Raw genomic sequence first — 20,416 nt, forward strand, 5'->3', positions numbered from 1 at the left:
AAAAAAGGAAAATACAAATAGTATAAGAGACATATGGAGCATAGTGAAAATGTCTAACATATGTGTAAGAGAAATTCTGGAAAGATGTATGTGAGAAAAGAGAAAATAGGGTGGATACTATATTTGAAAAGATAATGGTTGAGAATTTTTCCAAAACTTAACACACAAAAGAAAAAGATCCAACATTTGAGAGGCTGTGTGAATTCAAAGCATCTGAAATACAAAGATAGTCATATAGTAAACCAAAGACAGTGAAAAAAATCTCAGAAGCATCTGGGGGTTGGAGATGGGCAGTAGGAAGCAATACCCTTAAGGAAGCAACCATAAGACTGGAACTTAGGCTTTTAGGGCAAACAGTGAATGATAGAAGACAATTGAATATTTTCCTTAAAACTGAAGTATGTTATTTGGGCAGTAGCTAAATTATCCCTACAGCAGCTCAGAGATGTAGGAAGGAATAAAGAGCAGTGAACATTGTAAAGAAAATAAAAAAGGGGAGCGTTGGTGGTGGTGAATCTAAATGAGTATTAACTAAATTAGGCAAAGATAAAAATATCTTTTGTGGTTTAATGTTGATGTAGAACTAAAATGAATGTACAGTAGCATTTAAGTCAGGAAGATAGTACATGGAATTTAAGATATTCTAGATCTTTGTATTAAAGTTTAAGTTCTAGAAGTTTTTTTTCTGTTAGACATTGATAAGTAAAGATACATGTTGTGATTTTAGGATAACCACCAAATAGTAAATGAATATAAAAATTGTCAAGTTAGTACGGGGAACAAGTAAAGTAAAAACACAAATAGTTCAAAAGAAACCAAGAAGGAAGCATAAAAGTGTATCAGGAAAGCAGGACAAATAGTAAATAGTAAGATTGTTGATTTAATCCCACAAAATATCAGTGATTGTGTTAAATATACATGGATTCATTACTCCAAGTAGAAGTGAAATAGGCTGGATATAAAACAGTAATTAGTAAATTACTAATTATAAGAAAGATACTTTTTTTTCCCCTACCCCTCAGCAACAACCCTCAGTTTGTTTCCTGAGATTAAGAGTCTCTTATGGTTTGTTTCCCGATCCCATCTTATTTCATTTTTTCCTTCCCTATCCCCCACAAACCCCTCCCCTGCCTCTCAAGTTCTTCATATCAGAGAGATCATATGATAATTGTCTTTCTCTGATTGACTTATTTTGCTCAGCAAAATTCCCTTAAGTTCCATCCACGTCATTGCAAATGGCAAGATTTCATTTCTTTTGATGGCTGCATAGTATTCCATTGTATATATATACTACACCCTCCTACACTATTGGTGGGAATGCAAGCTGGTGCAGGAACTCTGGAAAACAGCATGGAGATTCCTCAAAAAGTCGAAAATAGAGCTACCCTAGGCAATACTGGGTATTTACCCTAAAGATACAAATGTAGTGATCTGAAGGTGCATGTGCACCTGAATGTTTATAGCAGCAATGATCATCAAAAGAAAGATACTTTAAATATAAGCATATAAAAAAGTTACAAATAAAAGGATGGAAAAAGCTTTAGTAAACCTGAACCAAGAAAGAGCTGGTATAGCTATATTAATATCACACTTAAAGCATTGCCAGAGATCAAAAAGAATAGTCGATAATATGAGAGTGACAATTCATTAGGAAGTATGCAATTCTATAGGTTCCTGATGACAGACTCAAAGTATATAAAACAAAAATAAATAAAACTAAAAAAGAAACATGTAATTATAGTGGAATGTTTTAAGAAATCTTGCTGAATAGCTAACAGAATAAGCAGACAAAAGAAAAAGTCGGTCCTGGTATAGATTATTTAAAGCACCCAGACAATACAGAACGTGCTTTTGTGGGTGCCCAGTCCTGCCTGCCTTTAGGTTAGAATGCCAGTTTCCTTAGGCCCAAACTTGTATCAAATAAGGATATAGAAGAATTTTTTTGTGGGTGGATATAAAAGATTTTTATTTATTTAAAAGATTATTTATTTATTTATTTGACAGAGAGAGAGAGATCACAAGTAGGCAGAGAGGCAGTCAGAGAGAGAGGGAGAAGCAGGCTCCCCTCTGAGCAGAGAGGGGGTTTGATCCCAGGACCCTGAGACCATGACCTGAGCTGAAGGCCGAAGCTCAACCCTCTGAGCCACTCAGGTGCCCCTATTTTATTTTTTAAAAGGTTTTATTTATTTGTCAGAGAGAGAGAAAGCAAACAAACAGGGGGAGCAGCAGGCAGAAGGAGAAACAGGCTCCCTGCTGTTCAAGGAGCCTGATGCAGGACTTGATCCCAGGACCCTGGGATCGTGATCTGAGCCAATGACAGACCCTTAACTCACTGAACCACCCAGGCGTCCCCATAAGAAAGCAAATACTTATTTGACATACATAGATAACTGCAAATTAGATTTGTGTGTATACTGGACCATAACACAAGGGTCATATTTCAAGGATTGAAACGACACATATTTAAATACCATAAAGAAATTATGCCTGAAACCGATGATCAAAAGATAACTGGAAGGTACCTTTATTTGTAAAAATTAATTAATACACTTCTACACAGTCTAGAGGTTGAAGAAAATACACTGAACTGAATGAACATGTTGCATCTTAAAACTTGTGGGATATAACCATAGGTGTATTAAGAGGAATATTTTATAGCCGTTAGAAGATTTTAAAATTGAAGAGCAGCAGTGATATATATAAATATCCAGCCGAACAAATTGGAAAAAGATCTGCAAACTAAGCCAAAGGAAAGTATAAAGAAGGAAATAATGAAGATAAGAGAGGAAATTAAGTAAGAGTAAAAACAAATATGCCATGGAAGAAGATCAACAAAGCTTAAAGTAATGCTTTGAAATGACTAATAAGACCTCTCAAGTAATTCACCTAAGTGAGCAACAAAGAAAGCTATGTAAGTAATCAATTACAGTTATACAGACGACGTCATTGTGGATACTATTAAAAAGATAATAGTATTCACTAAACAGCTTTATGTCCATAAGTACACTTATGAAATGATACGAAAAAAAAAAAAACACCTGACATTCCAAAATCTGATTCCTATAACTATTAAAAATATTGAATGTGTAATTAAAAGCCTTTTCGTAAAGTAGGTTGTAAGCCAAGATGGCTCCATTGGTGAATTCTGCCAACATTGAAAGAATTAGTATCAGCTTGACATATATTATTTTTTTTTTTGACGTATATTCTTAATGTGGAATAGAACAAAAGGGGACAATTCACAATGCATTTTAGGGGGCTAAGATAACACTGATACCCAAATCTGTTAAGAATATTACTAGAAGTGGAAATTAAAGTCAATTTACTCATAAGCATAGATTAAAAAAATTTTAAATAAATATTAGCAAACTAAATCTAGCAAGATATGTAAAAGGATAATATATCAGAACCAAGTGGAGTTTTTTTCTGGTGTGTGTTAACATTTAATTATCAATTGATTTAATTAATATATTAGCAAAACGGGGGAAAAAACTTACGGTGATTTCAGTAGAAGCATTTGATAAAATTACATAACCATTCATGTTAAAAAAAATCATCAGCAAACTAGGTAAAAAAGGGAACTTCCTGCTAAAGGACATTTATGAAAATCTTTAAATAATATCATGCTTAATGGAAATAGACTGAATGCTTTCCTCCTGTGACGAAGGCAAGGATTTTTCCTCAGTTTTTATTATGAACATAGACATGTGAGGACATCCAGATGGATGGTAAACACAGGAAAAGATTTTTCACTTAGGAGTCATCAGATAATTAAAATTAAAACCACAGTAAGATATTCCTACGCATTCATGAGAGTGACGAAATGAAAAAAACTGATAATACAAATATTAGAAATACTGTTCATGGGAAAGTCCCATACACGGGTGGTGGTTGCATAAATTGGTACATGTATTTTAGCAAGCTGCTTGGCAGTATCTGCTGAGGTTATACATGTGTAAGTTTATAAGCCTGTGTTTTCACTTTCAAAATGCATATAAAAGCAGACTAAAAGTTTTGTGCACAAATGTAAATAGTGGCATTTTTAATGGCTAAAAATTAGAAATAACCATAATGGGGGCGCCTGGGTGGCTCAGTGGGTTAATGCGTCTGCCTTCGGCTCAGGTCATGATCCCAGGGTCCAGGGATCGAGCCCCGCATCGGGCTCTCTGCTCAGCAGGGAGCCTGCTTCCTCCTCTCTCTCTGCCTGCCTCTCTGCCTACTTGTGATCTTTGTCTGTCAAATTAAAAAAAAAAAAATCTTAAAAAAAGAAAAAAAGAAATAACCATAATGTAATAGTGCAATGATTGAATAATTTGCATCTAAATACACAGCATGGGTTTTCAAAATACTGTTCTCCTGTCCCTATTGGTAGCATCACCTAGGAACTTGTTAGAAATGCAAATATTGGGCCCTACTCTGTACCTACTTAATCAGAAATTCTGGGCCTGGGGCCCAGTGGTCTGTGTTTTAGTAAGTCCTTTATGTGATTCTGTTGAATCTGTTGAACAGATTCTATGAGTCTGTTGAAGTTTGAGAACTAATGGTCTTTCATAGATTTGGCATACTTTTTCTGTAAAGGACCTAAGAAGTCTTTTAAGACTTTTGGGCCATATAGTTTCAATGCTGCTATTACATTGAGAAAGCAGTTGTAGATTAAAGCATAAATGAGTGAATATGATGTTCTACAACCCCTACAACAATTAAAAGGGCCCAACAATTAAAAGGGATGCTAAGCAAGGTAAGTCAGTCAGAGAAAGACAAATACCATGTGATTTCACTCACATGTAGAATTTAAGAAACAAAACTGAAGAACATAGGGGTAAGAAAGGAAGAATGGAGGAAGTTGAAAATGAGAAGGAGGCAAACCATAGGAGATGCTTAATTCTAGGAAACAAACTGAGGTTTGCTGGAGGGGAGGGGAGCGCGGGGATGAGACAACTGGGTCACGGGCATTAGGGAGGGCACTTGATGTAATGAGCACTGGGTGTTCTATGCAACTGATGAATCACTGAATTCTACTTCTAGAGTAATACTACACTACATGTGAGCTGAATTGAATTTAAATAAAGGATTAAAAAAATAGGTGAACTTTAGATCCATTCTATAACCTGCATATGTCTCTGAAACTAATGTTGAGTAAAAAAAAAAAAAAGAATATATGTTGTATGGCTCTGTTTATATTAGATTTATAAACAGATAAATCTCACTGGTGTTATTAGATGTTAGGATAATAGTTAACTTTGGCAAGGGTGTGTGAATTGTAATTGAGAAGAGGAAATGAGGGAAGGATTTTGGACTGCTGTATTAACGTCTATAAGAATCCATATGCTTGTTAACCATGCTACAGATAGAAGAAACAGGACATGATGATTCACAGACCTGTACCCCTGGGGCAAATAATACATTATATGTTAGTTAAAAAAAAAAAAAAAACAGGACAAAAAAACTTTCTTACTACTGCGTGGGGTGACCTCTATATAGCAATTATTTTCTTGTGAAATTACTAATTAAAAGTAAAGAATTAATCATTTACCTTTCCTAAATTTGCATGTCATCCTTGCACAGGTGCCATGCTAATTAATCTTCCAGTTTTAATATATGTGCTCCTTAAGTGAGCACATTTACTTTTCCCGGTTAGAGTAACTACAGTTTATATTACACCATAATAATAATAACAACATAATAATAATACCAAAAGAATGATAAAAATCACAAAATCACTAATTTGCAAAACCACCATATTTGTAGAGAAGTACATGAAAATTAACAGTGCATACTAAAGTCATCAGCTGACTGGGGTATTTACTTGGTGCCTATAAATATTCTGGCAATGTAGAAACTTATCTTCTTTAGATTGTCAGGGGCCTTGTTTTGAAAAACAGTTTAAAAGCATCACAAGGATGAATATAAGATTATTTCCCAGTACAGAGAAAAATAACTGTAATAGGGGCTTAATAGTTGAATAGTTGTTCAATGCCTTAGCTTTCACTTTTTAAAATCTTGGATTTGAAACTTTTTTTTAAAACATAATCTAAGGGTTTTTTTTTTTTCTCCCCCCTAAGGGTTTTATTTTATCAAACGCAGTATGTATGAATTGCATATTCCAATTTCAGTGATCAGTGGTGATGATGGTTTTTACTTTTCTCAGATACTGTTTCATTAAATTCATTATTGATAATCCAACAAATACTCAATCCTTTTTGATGGTTTAGGGTCATGTTGGAGAAGTTAGGCTTCTTCATTTTATATTTTTCTTTAGTGCGGTTCCTCAGATAGTGTGGCTAAAACAAATCCAGCCCTCGGTTTTCACCTGGGTGGCATACAAATAACATGGTAACAAAAAAATTTGATTGTATGTACTTTTTGATGAAAATAGACATATACTGTATGAAGGTTTTATATAACCGAAATTATACATTCTTTCATTGTGTAGATTAATGACCTAAAGGGGAAAAGTTTAGTTCTTTTAAGCCTGGCAAAAGCTTTTCAGTCTTTATTATCATATACCTATTATTTCCTGCATGATGTATAAATTGTGAATTTATTTCCTAGGAGGAGTATAGGACTGAAGGTATCAGCTGGCACAATATAGATTATATTGATAATACCTGTTGTATAAATCTTATTAGCAAGAAGCCAACAGGTCTGCTCCATCTTTTGGATGAAGAAAGCAAGTGAGTATGATTCTTTCAGCAAGTACCTTTCAGTCAAAAGTGTGGTTCTTTTCATTTGGGCTTTTCATGTCCTTTAAATTTTCTTCTTACATAATCAAATAAGGAGTCAGAGTTTCCCTTGTGTGTATTTTATTGTGTGTATATGTTTCTAGGAAAATTGGGTGAACCTTAATATTGAATTTTTACTTGAGTTTTTCCAGATTCTTCTACAGAGTTACTTTTATGTTAAATCTGTTGGCATATTTTTTTATTGTTGCATGTTCCTCTCTTTTTGAATTGAGTTTATGTGTTTGTAGTTTTCATGTTTAGCAGAAAAGAGTATCATGTTAGATCAGTGATGTCTGCCACAGTTGCGCAGGTGGAAAGTAGCAACATATGCCAAGTATTTGACATCCTTTGTTAGCACTGTGTAGTATACCAAACATGTATATAAGCTTCAGAAATGAGATGTCATATAGCATCCTCTAGAGTGTTTTTAGTGCTCTGTAAAGTACTCTTTATAGTTAAATTATCCTATAAGATGGCAAGTCTAGAACTGGAGAAACTGAAGTGATGGAGAGTGAGTTTTCTGTCACTCTTTAGTAAAATATTAAGTAACTGAATTAGATTGCTTGATTTCTAACTATAAATATTATATGCATTGAAGTAAGATAGAAAATATTGGGGATTCACTATCATAGGTGGGATGACCATACATCATCAGGTTTGAATGGGACAGTCTAAAGTTTATGTCTGTTGTCCAGTTTAGTTATTAAAGGTACCTACTTTTATTCCCAGATATTCTAGTTTGTATGGTAAGTTGTGTGTCACCTTATTAATATGCCATAGGCGTATAGAAATTGCTACCTAAAAATATAAAATAATATGGTAGAATGCAAAATATATTGAAAAGGAGAATGCTAACAGTTATATCTACTGACTCTATCACCAGTCTATTTCCATTAATCTAAATGAATTAAAGTACAATTAACACAAAAATATTTTATGTACTAAGTTGTGTAAAAGTTTTTTTGTATTGCTCTGTATGCCCCAAAACATGTATTATCCTTTATAAAATAGTAAGGTTAGTGGTTCTTAACTAGTTACATAGCTTAAATCTGGTGTATTTTATTTTGGAAAGCTTCGTAGATGATTTTGATACTCAGTGTTGAGAACTATTATGGTTGGTGTCAAAATATTAAGTAGTTCTGTTTCTTTGATGGTTTAGGGTCATGTTGGAGAAGTTAGAGGAGAAGTTGGAGAAGGTAGGCTTCTCCAACATGTATCATGTATTTTATGATAATAAAAAGAACAAAGTTTAAGCAAGTCTAGGTAAAGATCATGTAGGTAGTAAGTGATGGATTTGAGATTCAGATACTCCAGGCATTTCTGACTAATTAGCTTATTCTTTGAAGTATTGTCCTATAATGTTTCTCTGTAATAGGCTATAGAGTCAGAAGTTCAGGGTTGCATTCCATCTTTATTAGCTACCTTTAGCAAATCTCTGAATATTCTTCGTTCTTAGTTTTTTGCATGTAAAAAGAAAATGATTATGAGAAACAATAATGCTGTCTGCTATATATCTTAAGGTGGTTGTGAGCAACAATTGAGATAGTTGAGTATATAATTAAAACATGAATAGAGGAAAGGGTTCTTGTCTGGCCTGTCATTCCTTATGTAAAATATTTTGAGTTCACATCTTATTATACAAAGACTGTATTTCCTTGGTCATTTGCTACTTCACATATAAATATTGCCCAATAAGAGAATATCAACTTTGTCATTACCCTGAAGTTCTTGTGGGGAAGCCATGTGGCCAGAAATTACAGAGAGACAGATTTTGGCTCAGTGTAAGAAAGAACTTTCTAATCATTAGAGCTGATTAGCAGCTATTTTATAAGGTAATAAAATTTCCTATTATAAACCCTCCTACACTGTTGGTGGGAATGCAGGCTGGTGCAACCACTCTGGAAAACAGCATGGAGGTTCCTCAAAAAGTTGAAAATAGAGCTACCCTATGACCCAGCAATTGCAGTACTGGATCTTTACCCTAAAGATACAGATGTAGTGATCCGAAGGTGCACGTGCACCCGAATGTTTATAGCAGCAATGTCCACGATAGCCAAACTATGGAAAGAACCTAGATGTCCATCAACAGATGAATGGATAAAGAAGATGTGATATATATATAAAATAGAATACTATGCAGCCATCAAAAGAAATGAAATCTTGCCATTTGCGACGACGTGGATGGAACTAGAGGGTATTATGCTGAGTGAAATAAGTCAATCAGAGCAAGACAATTATCATATGATCTCCCTGGTATGAGGAAGTGGAGAGGCAACGTGGGGGGCTTAGGGGGTAGGAAAGGAATAAATGAAACAAGATGGGATCGGGAGGGAGACAAACCATAAGAGACTCTTAATCTCACAAAACAAACAGGGTTGCCAGGGTGAGGGGGGTTGGGAGAGGGTGGTGGGGTTATGGATATTGGGGAGGGTATATGCTATGGTGAGTGCTGTGAGATGTGTAAACCTGGTGATTCACAGACCTGTACCCCTGGGGATAAAAATACATTATATGTTTATAAAAAAATAAAAATAAAAAAAAATATAGATGAGGAAGCCCAGGTGTGGGGAGCTTAAGCAATGTATCAATATTATAAAGCTAATAAATGTTAGAGTTAGAATTTTTTTTTAAAAATTTCCTATTTTAGTAATTCTTTTGCATCATTTGTCAGGGTATTATTGGTAGGAGACTAGACCGAATAACCATTTTTTGAAAGATTTTATTTATTTATTTATTTATTTATTTATTTATTTGAGAGAGAGCGTAAGCGTGAGTGGTGGGGAGGGACAGAGGGAAAGGGAGATGCAGACTCCCTGGTGAACAGGGAGCCCTACGTGGGGCTTGATCCCAGGACTCTGGGATCACAACCTGAGTGCAAGGCAGACACTTAACCATCTGAGACACCCAGGTACTCCTGGACTGAGTAACTTCTTAGTTGTCCCTTCAATTATGCTTCTATATTCAGTCCTCCATGAAGACTTTTTATAAATTCTATTATTATTTTCTTCACTTTATGTGTCAGTCCTGTTGTTTTTACCTCCTCTCGTAAATGGACCACTTTGCTCTATGCTTTAACATCCCAGAAAATACAAAGGCATGAAATGTTTTCTCTCTGCCAGAGTTGGACTGAAAATAAATTAGTCACATTTAGGAAGAGCTATTTTGGGAACCACTTAGACTAGTTTTCCTCTAACAACTGTTTTTTTCTCTAGGGAATATATAACATGAAATATATCCTTAGCAGCATTTCTATGTCATTCAGTGCTTTAGGTGCATGGGTTTGAGATCAGAAGTCTTGTTTAATCTTGTCTCTGTTATCTCTTGGCTTTGGGCAAGTTTGACCTTGGGCAAGTTATTTAAGCTTGATTGTAAAGGATGCAGCATGAAATTTAGGAAGGAGTAGAATAAGCAAAGTTAGGTATGAGCAGGATGTTAGGAGTGTTACCAGTCTTTTTCTTCAGTATTCAAAGTGTGATCTCTTGGGCGCCTGGGTGGCTCAGTGGGTTAAGGCCGCTGCCTTCGGCTCAGGTCATGATCCCAGCGTCCTGGGATCGAGCCCCGCATCGGGCTCTCTGCTCAGCAGGGAGCCTGCTTCCTCCCTTCTCCTCTGCCTGCCTCTCTGCCTACTTGTGATCTTTCTGTCAAATAAATAAATAAAATCTTTAAAAAAAAAAAAAAAAGTGTGATCTCTTAACGTTAGTACTGGCAGCACCTTGAAGCTTCTTAGAAATGCAGAATCTCGGACTTCTACCCCAGTCTTCTTTTAACAAAATGAAGTTAAGACCAGAGCATTCATTTAGGACAACATTTTGTTAGTCTTGTCTGGTCCTAAGAATTACCTGAGTAACGTGGAAATAGTACTGATCATCATCACCCTAGCATCACTTCAGTAGAATCACAGGAATGGGGTCTAGGTACTGGTTTGTTTTTTTTTTTATAAGTTTTTTTTTTTTTTTTAGGGGCACCTGGGTGGCTCAGTGGGTTAAAGCCTCTGCCTTCGGCTCAGGTCATGATCCCAGGGTCCTGGAATCAAGCCCCACATTGGGCTCTCTGCTCAGTGGGGAGCCTGCTTCTCCCTGCCTCTCTGCCTACTTGTGATCTCTGTCTGTCAAATAAATAAATAAATAATCTTTTTTTTTTTTTTAAGGTTTTTTTTTTTTTTTAATTTGACAGACAGAAATCACAAGTAGGCAGAGAGGCAGGCGGAGAGAGAGGGGGAAGCAAGCGTCCTGCTGAGCAGAGAGCCTGACGTGGGGCTCGATCCCAGGACCATGGGATCATGACCATCACTGAGCCACCCAGGTGCCCCTAGGAATTGGTATTTTTGAAAGCTAAAGAAACACAGAAAGAAGCATGGAAACACTAATCTAAGACTACCCTGGCAGATAACCTTTGGGGAACACTAGATGGAAGAGCTTTGAAGTGCACAATAATGTCTGATTTGCCTCTGTTCCAAGCTCTTATGCTTGATATTGTAGTGTGTATCCACAAGTGTTTGTTGAATATAAGACATATGGAGAGCTTTCCTTTCCATCCTCTCTTGTTTGGAATAAAAACTGTTCTCATATATGTCTTCCTTTGAAAATCTCTTTTCTCCATTTGAAAGTAAGAGAAAAATAAATCACAGGCTCTTCGATTACTCAGAGGATTACTTAGAGACAATGAGAGGAGTGTCCTTCCTGAAGAAAAGTGTCCTGCTGTGAAGTAGTGAGGCATAAGTTTGCAGAGGTTGAGTTGGGTCTAGGCTTAGGAGCTTGGATTTGGTCACTTTGCCTTGGTGAACCATAAATTTTCCTGAGTAGGGGAGGCACATGATTATAGCAGTATTATAGGAAAATTTTGATATTTTGATTCGGTGACTTGAAATAAGGTAAGATTAGAGTACTGAGACTACTGTGGAGGCTGTTGCTGTACTCTCTGTTTCAAATTGCAAGAGTTACAGTCCATTCTAGAATGGCTTTAGAGTTCTGGAATGGATAGAAAGAGTTGGATGGTGATGATGTTTTGAGGAAGGGATAGTACTTGAATGCAAAAGCAGACCTAGTTGAATAGGAAGATGGCAGTATTGGCAATGTTAGAAAGTGGGTAACATTTATGTCCTCTCTATAAGGATGCCAGCTAGTGTTAGATTTTTTACTAGTTGTTACTTAATTCTGTTAACACTGCAATACCTCATTGTACTCATTTATGGAAACTAGTTCTTAAAGCTTGCTGTAGGTCACATATAGAACTAGTAATCTGAACTATGACTCTCTGATACCAAAGGCCATTCTCCTTCCTGATTCTAATACATAAAACACAATTATTTTTGTTGTGATTTTGGAATCATTTCTACACATCACATTTTGTATTCAGCATCTTTGCAACCTCATTTCACATTATTTCTCATTTCAACTCTGATTGAGTGAAACTATTTTCTAAAAGATACTTGCTTTCTCCTTTTTCTGTCAGTGATATTTCCTCTATTTGAAACTCCTACCCAGTCTTTAACATTTAGTTCATAATTGCCTCCTATATCTTCTTTGAATCTTTCCATTATTCCCAACCACTAGTGGTTTTTTTCTTTTTGGAACTTTTTTTTACAAAAATATTTATTTATTATCAGAGAGATTGAGAGAGAGAGGAGGAGGAGAAGAGGCAGAGGGACAAGCAGACTGCGCTGAGCGCAGAGCTGACGTGAGGCTCAATCCCAGAACCCTGAGATCATGACCCGAGCTGAAGCCAAGGGTTGGATTTTTAAAGATTTTATTTATTTGAGTGAGGGAGACAGACAGAGATAGTGACAGAGCATGAATGGGGAGGAGAGGGTGAAGCAGGCTCTGCACTGAACGGGGAGCCCAAGGAGGGTCTCGATCCCAGGCCCCTGGGATCATGACCTTAGCGGAAGGCAGATGCTTAACCCAACTGAGCCATCCAGGTGGCCCCTAAACTTTTATATTCCTGTATTTGCTATCATGTAATTATTTCTTAATAGGATCATTTGAGTTATCCCTAGATATGAAATACTCATCAATGGGTATAAACCATTGAGACATATTTGAAATAATAATAGATATAAAATTATGTAGTTACTGGTACAGGTAAGAAAATTGCTACTTAATTTATGTATGAAGAAACAGGAAAACAGAAAATGACTGTGGACTTAAGACCCATCCAAATTGAGAGATCATTTTCTGTTTGGAAGTTCTTGGCCCCAAACAATGTATCATTTGAGTTTTATTATCCTATGGGTTTTACAGAAGTGCCACACCGTGCAACCTGAGCTAAATATCTGAAGACCTGAGTTAATTTCATAGTTCTGCTACTTGCAAAGTGTGAGTTTGGGCAAATTGTGACTTTTGATCCCTCATCTATAAAACACCAGTCCTTCTTACACTCCCTTTTTAGCTTGTTAAGAGAATCAGATTAGATAGTATAAGTGAAAACTCATTGTAATTTGCTATAAATGTGTTAGATGGCAGTGTAATTATAATGTATTAAAAAAAGACTGTATTAACAACTGCATCTTTCTTTAGTGTTTTGTTTTTTGTTTTTAATGCAGCTTTCCACAGGCTACAAATCAAACATTGTTAGATAAATTTAAGCATCAGCATGAAGAGAATTCTTACATTGAGTTTCCAGCCGTGATGGAGCCTGCTTTCATCATAAAGCATTATGCTGGGAAAGTGAAGTACGGGGTCAAGGTCAGTAAATTTCTCATTGATATGCCTTAGGGGTAAAAGTGTTTTCTCTACTGTATCATCATCCCAGTCACACTGCCTTCTGTGCAGTTTATGGAGGCTCTTGATCAGTAACAGTTGGAGATGGAGACATTTTATAAAGGTACTACTAACATTCAGATTCTACCTTGCAACATATTACTGTCTTATGTGATATTGTTGTTTGTTTCCTCCTACAGATAAGCTCAGTATCAGTCCCAGTCCCTTCTAATCTTTTTTTTTTTTTTAATCTGAAGAATAGAGAGCATCAGTATGTCTTGAACCAAGTATTTCATTATGTAGTTTGTTTACTTTTTCTCTTCTCATCCATGAGGCTTAACAGAGCCTTCATGTCTTTATGCACCATTAGGTATTTGTGAGCTTGCACTCCTAATGAATATATTGAAGCTTTTAACTCTTGTGGAGGAGAATCTCCAGAATTGTGGCCATTTCTTATTTGTAATTAGTGAGCCTGTTACCCTTCAACCACTTGATATTTAAGATTGTCATTTGGTAGTTTCCCAGGCAAGGCAGTGATGGCGTGGAGAGTAGTAGAGCAATATATTTTCTCTTGGGTATTGAGGTGAAAGTCACAATTAAAATCACTCTTTCATTCGTTACTGATTGACTTAGTCTGTATGTTAAGTACAGACTATGTGTCAGACCCTGTGCTTGGTGTTTGGAACGATGTAGTGATAAACCAGGCAAGACATGTTCTTCGCTCAGTATATACGTGTGTGTGTGTGTGTGTGTGTGTAATATAGATAAATGGGATATTGCTATAAATAAATGAACAAGTCCTAGGAAAGAAAGTAGTGAAATAGTGGAATTTGAATTTGGAGATCCATGAATACCTCTCTGAGAACTTAAGTTTTGAGGGTTAACCTGAAGCAAGTGCTACCTTGGTGAGGAGCTGGGATGATGAATATTCCAGGCCATGAGATAGAGAATTAGTATGTTAAAATAATTGAAAACAGGCCAGTGTTACTAGATTATGATGAGCAAGGGAAGTAGTGGCATGAAACAAATTTAGAGAATGAAGAGCAAATTAATTCTTCACGGCTTTTAGACCAAGTTAAAGGAGTTTGTTTTTTATTGAAATTATTATGGGGAACCACGAAAAGATTTTAAACAGGTTGTGATTTGTGTTTTTAAGAGATTGATTACTTTGAGGAGAAGGAACAGCAGAGAAAGAGAGTAGAAGCTGGCAGATAAATGAGGAGCTTTTTAAAATAGTTGAGGTGAAATGTTAAGGTAAACTGAACCACGGGTGGCGGTGTAGATGGAGGAGATGTAGATGATTATGAGATATATTTTGGAGGTATAATTGGTAGAAGCTGATTGACGTATCCTAGCTAAGTGACTTCTGGCTGTAGCTGATGGGTGAATTTGAGGTGTTATTTCTGAGATGGAAGAGACAGAAAGGAAAAGATTTTAGAACAAACATTAAGAATAACAGAGTGGAATGATAGTTCCCAGGGGCTGTGGGATGGGAGAATTGAGGAAATGTTGGGCAAAGGATACAAACTTGCAGTTAGAAGATGAATAAATTCTGGAGATCTAATGCATAGCATTGCGATTATAATAACATTGTGATAATAGCATTGTCTTCAAAGTTCTTAAGAGAACAGATTTTAAGTGTTCTTACCACAGAAAAGGAATGATAGTTATATGACCTGATGGAGGTGTTAGCTAATACTATGGTGGTAGTCCTATTGCAGTATATAAATGTATCAGATGAGCACATTATACACCTTATACATTACATGTTAGTTATATCTCAATTTTAAAAAAGATTTTGAAAATATAGTTTAAAACAAAAACAAGAAAACTTGAGCTATGAAGTCATACAATGAGGTGCATCAATCCTAAGTGTAGAGATTTCTGTCATGCCCCTTTCTAGCTCATTCTCCCTGACACAGAGGTAACCACTACCCTCCTTTTTTATCCTTAGTTTAACTTGTTATTATATTTCAGGTAAATGGAATCATACAGTATATACACTTGTGCCTGTGATTAATCATCCTTAGATAGGTTGAAAGTAAAAGAATGGAAAAAATATATATAGAGAAAAAGTATATATAGAAAGTAAAAGGATGAAAAAAATGATATCACCCAAACCCTAAGTAAAAGAAATTGTTAGCAGACAAGGTAGATTTTATGGCAAGAAGTATTAATAAAGATAAAGATGCACATTTCATAAAAATAAAAGGAGCCAGTTTGATAGGAAGACACATCAAAAGTTGTATGTACTTAATGATTTGATTCATTATACAAAAACCAAAGGGAGAATAAAAGTAGAACTAGAAAAATCCATCTAATTGTAGATTTTAATATATATCTCTTTAGTAGCTAACAGAATAAGATGCAAAATGAGTAAAAACTAAAAAATTGAATAGCATTATTAAAAACTGACCTACTTGGCATATCATAAGGATAGCTAGACAGTCTTTAAATGTTTAAACACAACTCTTCTATGTAAGCCATGAGTCAAAAAAGAAATCACAATCACAATGCTAATTTTATTATTTATTTATTTATATTTAAAGATTATTTATTTATTTGAGAGAGAGACAGACAGACAGAGAGACAGACAGAGATAGCAAGAGTGAACACCAGCAGGGAAGACCAGGGAAGCAGGCTCCCCACTGGGCAGGAGCCCTACACAGGGCTTTATCTGATGACCTGAGCCGAAGGCGGACACTTAACCATTTGAGTCGTCTAGGTGCTCCTACAATGCTGATTTAAAACTGAGCATTAATAAAAATGCAACATACTAAAATTTGCAGAGTCTGTAGCAATTGGTAGGATGCATTTAAAGCAATGATTTATAATTTTAAATGCATGCATTAGGAAGAATGGTTGAAAGTAATTATCTAAGCTTCCATTTCAAGAGACTGAAAAAAGAACAACAGATGAATCCCCCTCCAAATTAGAGGGAAATAATAAAGGGAAGATTAGAAATTAATGCAGTAGAAAACAGACATGCAGTAGAGAAATTAACAAAGCCAAATATTTGTTCCTTGAAAAGGTAACAGAAAATAATAAAAGGTAATAGAATAAAATAAAATGAAAAAAGTAATAGAAAATAACCTATAATAGAAAAAAAGATTTTTAAAATAGATACCAGAAAAGAAAAAGGGGACTTAACTACATACTCAACAGATATTAAGAAGGGTCTGAACATATTTGCCAATAAATTTGACAGCGTAGATAAAATGGAGAATTCCATGAAAATCACACATCAAAACCGACACCAGAAATACAGGAAAACCTGAGATGCCTATTTCCATTACATAATTTGAATCAGCAGTTTAAACTTCCCCACAGAGGAAATTCCAGGCCTGTATGGTTTCACCGGCGAATGCTTCCAAACGTTCAAGTAATACTAGTCTTATGCATTCGCTTTTAAGTTTGAGATACCTTTAAGGTATATAAATGGGTCTCAGACATAACAACAAAGATCTGAGCTGGAAATACAGATTGGGCCTCATCATATAGATAGTGTTTAAAGCCATTACTACGGTTGAGATCAGCTGATGTAAGATAATTGAGTGAAAATTTTTCCAAGAGTACGTAAGACCAAACCCCAAGAATTTCAAATATGGTAAGTAGTAAATCACAGAATGTATTGTTAATAGAAACCAAGAGAAAATTTTCAAGAATGATATGATTAGTTTATGAAATACACTTAGAAATCTGGAACTATAAAGACAGATGACCATTACGTTTGGAAAATAAAGGTTTCCATCAACATTTGACACCCATCATGGGAAAAAATTCTAGGATTTTACTTTGTACAGTATAGTTATTAATAGGATGGAATGGTCTTCGGTATAGAACAGACAAGTTTCAGTTCCTGTAGTACTTACTATGTTTGACCTTTGGCAAGCTTCTTTATCTTTCTGTTTACTTATCAGTAAATTATGGTTTGTAATTATTCTACTTTCTTAAGTAATTGTTAGAATTGATTAAGTTATGTATAGTGCTTAATTTAGTGCCTGATGTCTTATTTGCCCTTGGTAAGTATTAGCCAGTGATGGTAGTGGTGGTGATTGGGATTTGAAAATTTTTAACAGTTTTACTAACTTTTATAATATATACTTTTGCTCAAAAGGTGTTAAGGGACAAGCCAAGGACCAAGATTCCTGGCCTGTTTCTCCTTTTCCCCTGTTTTTAGGAGAACAAAGACTAGGAAAGGAAACCCCTAAAGAAGTCGAACTGCCTTCTGGAAAACATCATACTAGACATGCTTCTCATAGAATTCTGAGTTAGTTAAAGAGCTGTTATGTCAAGTTGCACCAACTCTGAGTGATTTACTCTCCAACTTTTAATCCTTTTATCTGGGTGTGATTATAGCCAAATGGCTACTCTATACATATCAGTCTGGAACATTCTTCCACTGAGTGTAAACTTTTTGTTCTCCTTGTCTTTCCGTGGGATAGTTTAACCCATTTTCTTCTGTTAAATCCCCTCCATCTCCTATCGGCAAGTGGTTTGTACTGTCTATTTACAGTCCTTAGGTAATACGTATATTTTCTGCAGTCTCTGTAGGCCTCCTAGGCACATATATTCATCTGCTTTCTTGGTGTCTGTATGCAGATACGGTATAGTGATAATGAGTGGCTATCTTTGAACCCCTGTTATACTTACTATGTTATAGGGGCCAGGATAGTTAACTTCTCCATGACTGAGTTTCTTCATGTATAAAATAGGAGTAATAATAATACCTATCTCAAGCAATTGGTAGGTGGATGAAATAAGCTTAAATGAGACAACACATGTAAAACGCTCAGAAGAGTGCCACACACATATTACCTTTCAATAAATGTTACTTGCTGCTATCCTTACTCTCACCATCTCAAACTTCAGTTGCACAAAACTGATCTCTTGATTTCATTTCCTATCCCTAAACCTTCTCTTTTCTCTAGACTTCTCCATATCAATATAGTACCTCCACCTAGTTCCTAAAACCCAAAATATAGGTGTTAACCTTATTCCCTCATTCTTTCATCATGCTATAATACACCAGCTAATTCTTTGCCTTACTTCCAAAACCTATCCCAAACATAGTAACTATTTTCCCTTTATGCTGTTACCACCAACGTACTCTTAAGTCACCATCACCTTTTGTTTGGATTATTTCAGTAGCTGATCTCCTGTTTTCCATTCCTTGCATAAATTCATTCCCTCTGCAGCATCCAGTGGTATTTATAAAATATCATTTAGCTCCATTGGCTTTCTTTTATATTTGAATAAAATCTACAAACTCCTAACTCAGGCTTGCAATACCTATTTATTTGCCAAATCTTTCACCACTCTCACCCTTGCCCAGAATGTTCCAGCTCCTGGTCTTACTGTTTGTCTACTAACTTGTCCTACCACCTGTATATAATAGGTGTTGTATTCTCTTTGTTTGGAACACTGTTCATTGTCTTCTCATGTCTGGCTCCTTTCTTTTATTCAACTGTCTGGTTATTTTATGTGATACCCCTTCAGAGAGGCTCTCTACTTAACAAGCTACAATAAAATTGTGGAGTATTTACTGTCATCTAAATGTATTATAGAATTCAATAGTTTTAGGATTGGCTGGGACTTTATCGAAGGTGTCTGGTCCAGTTAGCTACCTAGAACAGAACTCACTTCTATAGTCCTTAGTAAACCACTTTTCAAACATGTCACCTGTTATCTTCTTGGTTTAATAATTTTTTCAAAAATAACACTGATACTTTTTTTTTGTAGGATTTCCGGGAAAAAAATACAGATCATATGCGCCCTGACATTGTAGCTCTTCTAAGAAGTAGCAAGAATGCATTTATCTCTGGGATGATTGGAATTGATCCCGTAGCTGTTTTCCGATGGGCAGTTCTCAGAGCTTTTTTCAGAGCCATGGTTGCTTTCAGGGAAGCTGGGAAAAGACACATTCAGACAAAAACTGGTAAGCAGTAGATATTAGTATTCTACCATACTTATCTTTTAATTTTTTACCTCTCTTAAGGAGTACAGACATAATAATTTTGTTCTCTTTTGTTTTCTTAACCATATCCTAACATCATTTTCAGATCTGATTAGTTCCAGTATACTTTATATGATTGAGTTAAGTGAATACATGGTGTTTGTTTATATATATGTGTTGGTACATTTTTATTAATAAACACTGAGAAGAGTAATGTATGTAAAGCACCTGATATTCAATAGGTACTTTTAGTAAGACATTGGTAAATTTTTAAACAAAAAAATGAAATGATACTTTGACATTTACTTATATAGAATTAAATATTGATAACCTTTATTTTCTTTTGCAATAGTTTTTATGCAGATGAAACAATTTAATGTGGAAGCATAAATCAGGAGATATAAAAATTGGATGGAGGTGGGGGCAGTTTAGTGGAGGTAACCTTACTTCAGTAATCAGTCAAGTGTCATTTCTTCTCTTGAGTGATTTTGTGACTATTAGCAATTTTTTTTTTCAAAATACTGTCTTCAGAATTATGGGGTAAAGCCAGGTAATAATAGATGAATCTGTTTATGAATGTTAATTTTCTTTTCTTCCTACCCCTAACTCAGTTCATTGGATTTTACTTTGAAATTTAGAAATGAATGGAGCAGGATACTTTTTCTGTGTCTCTTCCCCTTAAATCATGAAATACCATAGTTCACAATCTGCATGAAGGCATCTTATCTTCATAAGCATTTGTTACCTAATGAAAATCACAGTGTAAAAAAAAGAAAAAGAAAGAAAAAAAAATCACACTGTTGCTTGCTGTAGCTCTAGCCTTAGATAGACCATTGCTGCATAGTGAGGATTTACTAATATATATGTAGCCGTTTAAAATAAAGTGTTCTGGGGCACCTGGGTGGCTCAGTGGGTTAAGCCGCTGCCTTCGGCTCGGGTCATGATCTCAGGGTCCTGGGATCGAGTCCCGCATTGGGCTCTCTGCTCAGCAGGGAGCCTGCTTCCCTCTTTCTCTCTCTCTGCCTGCCTCTCTGCCTACT

At 35.6% G+C, this 20,416-nt stretch overlaps 1 protein-coding gene across 1 annotated transcript in view; it reads left to right on the top strand.

Annotated features, from left to right (window-relative positions):
* MYO9A (myosin IXA) overlaps positions 1-20,416 on the top strand; it is a 276,631-nt gene that overhangs the window by 100,052 nt on the left and 156,163 nt on the right. The window contains exons 12-14 of the mRNA XM_080807816.1: positions 6,553-6,674; positions 13,264-13,405; positions 19,163-19,358. Coding sequence (XP_080663942.1) covers positions 6,553-6,674; positions 13,264-13,405; positions 19,163-19,358 — 460 coding nt within the window. The remainder of the gene's footprint in view (positions 1-6,552; positions 6,675-13,263; positions 13,406-19,162; positions 19,359-20,416) is intronic.

This window comes from Martes martes (genome assembly GCF_963455335.1).
Source record: "Martes martes genome assembly, chromosome: 7".
Taxonomy (NCBI): domain Eukaryota; kingdom Metazoa; phylum Chordata; class Mammalia; order Carnivora; family Mustelidae; genus Martes; species Martes martes.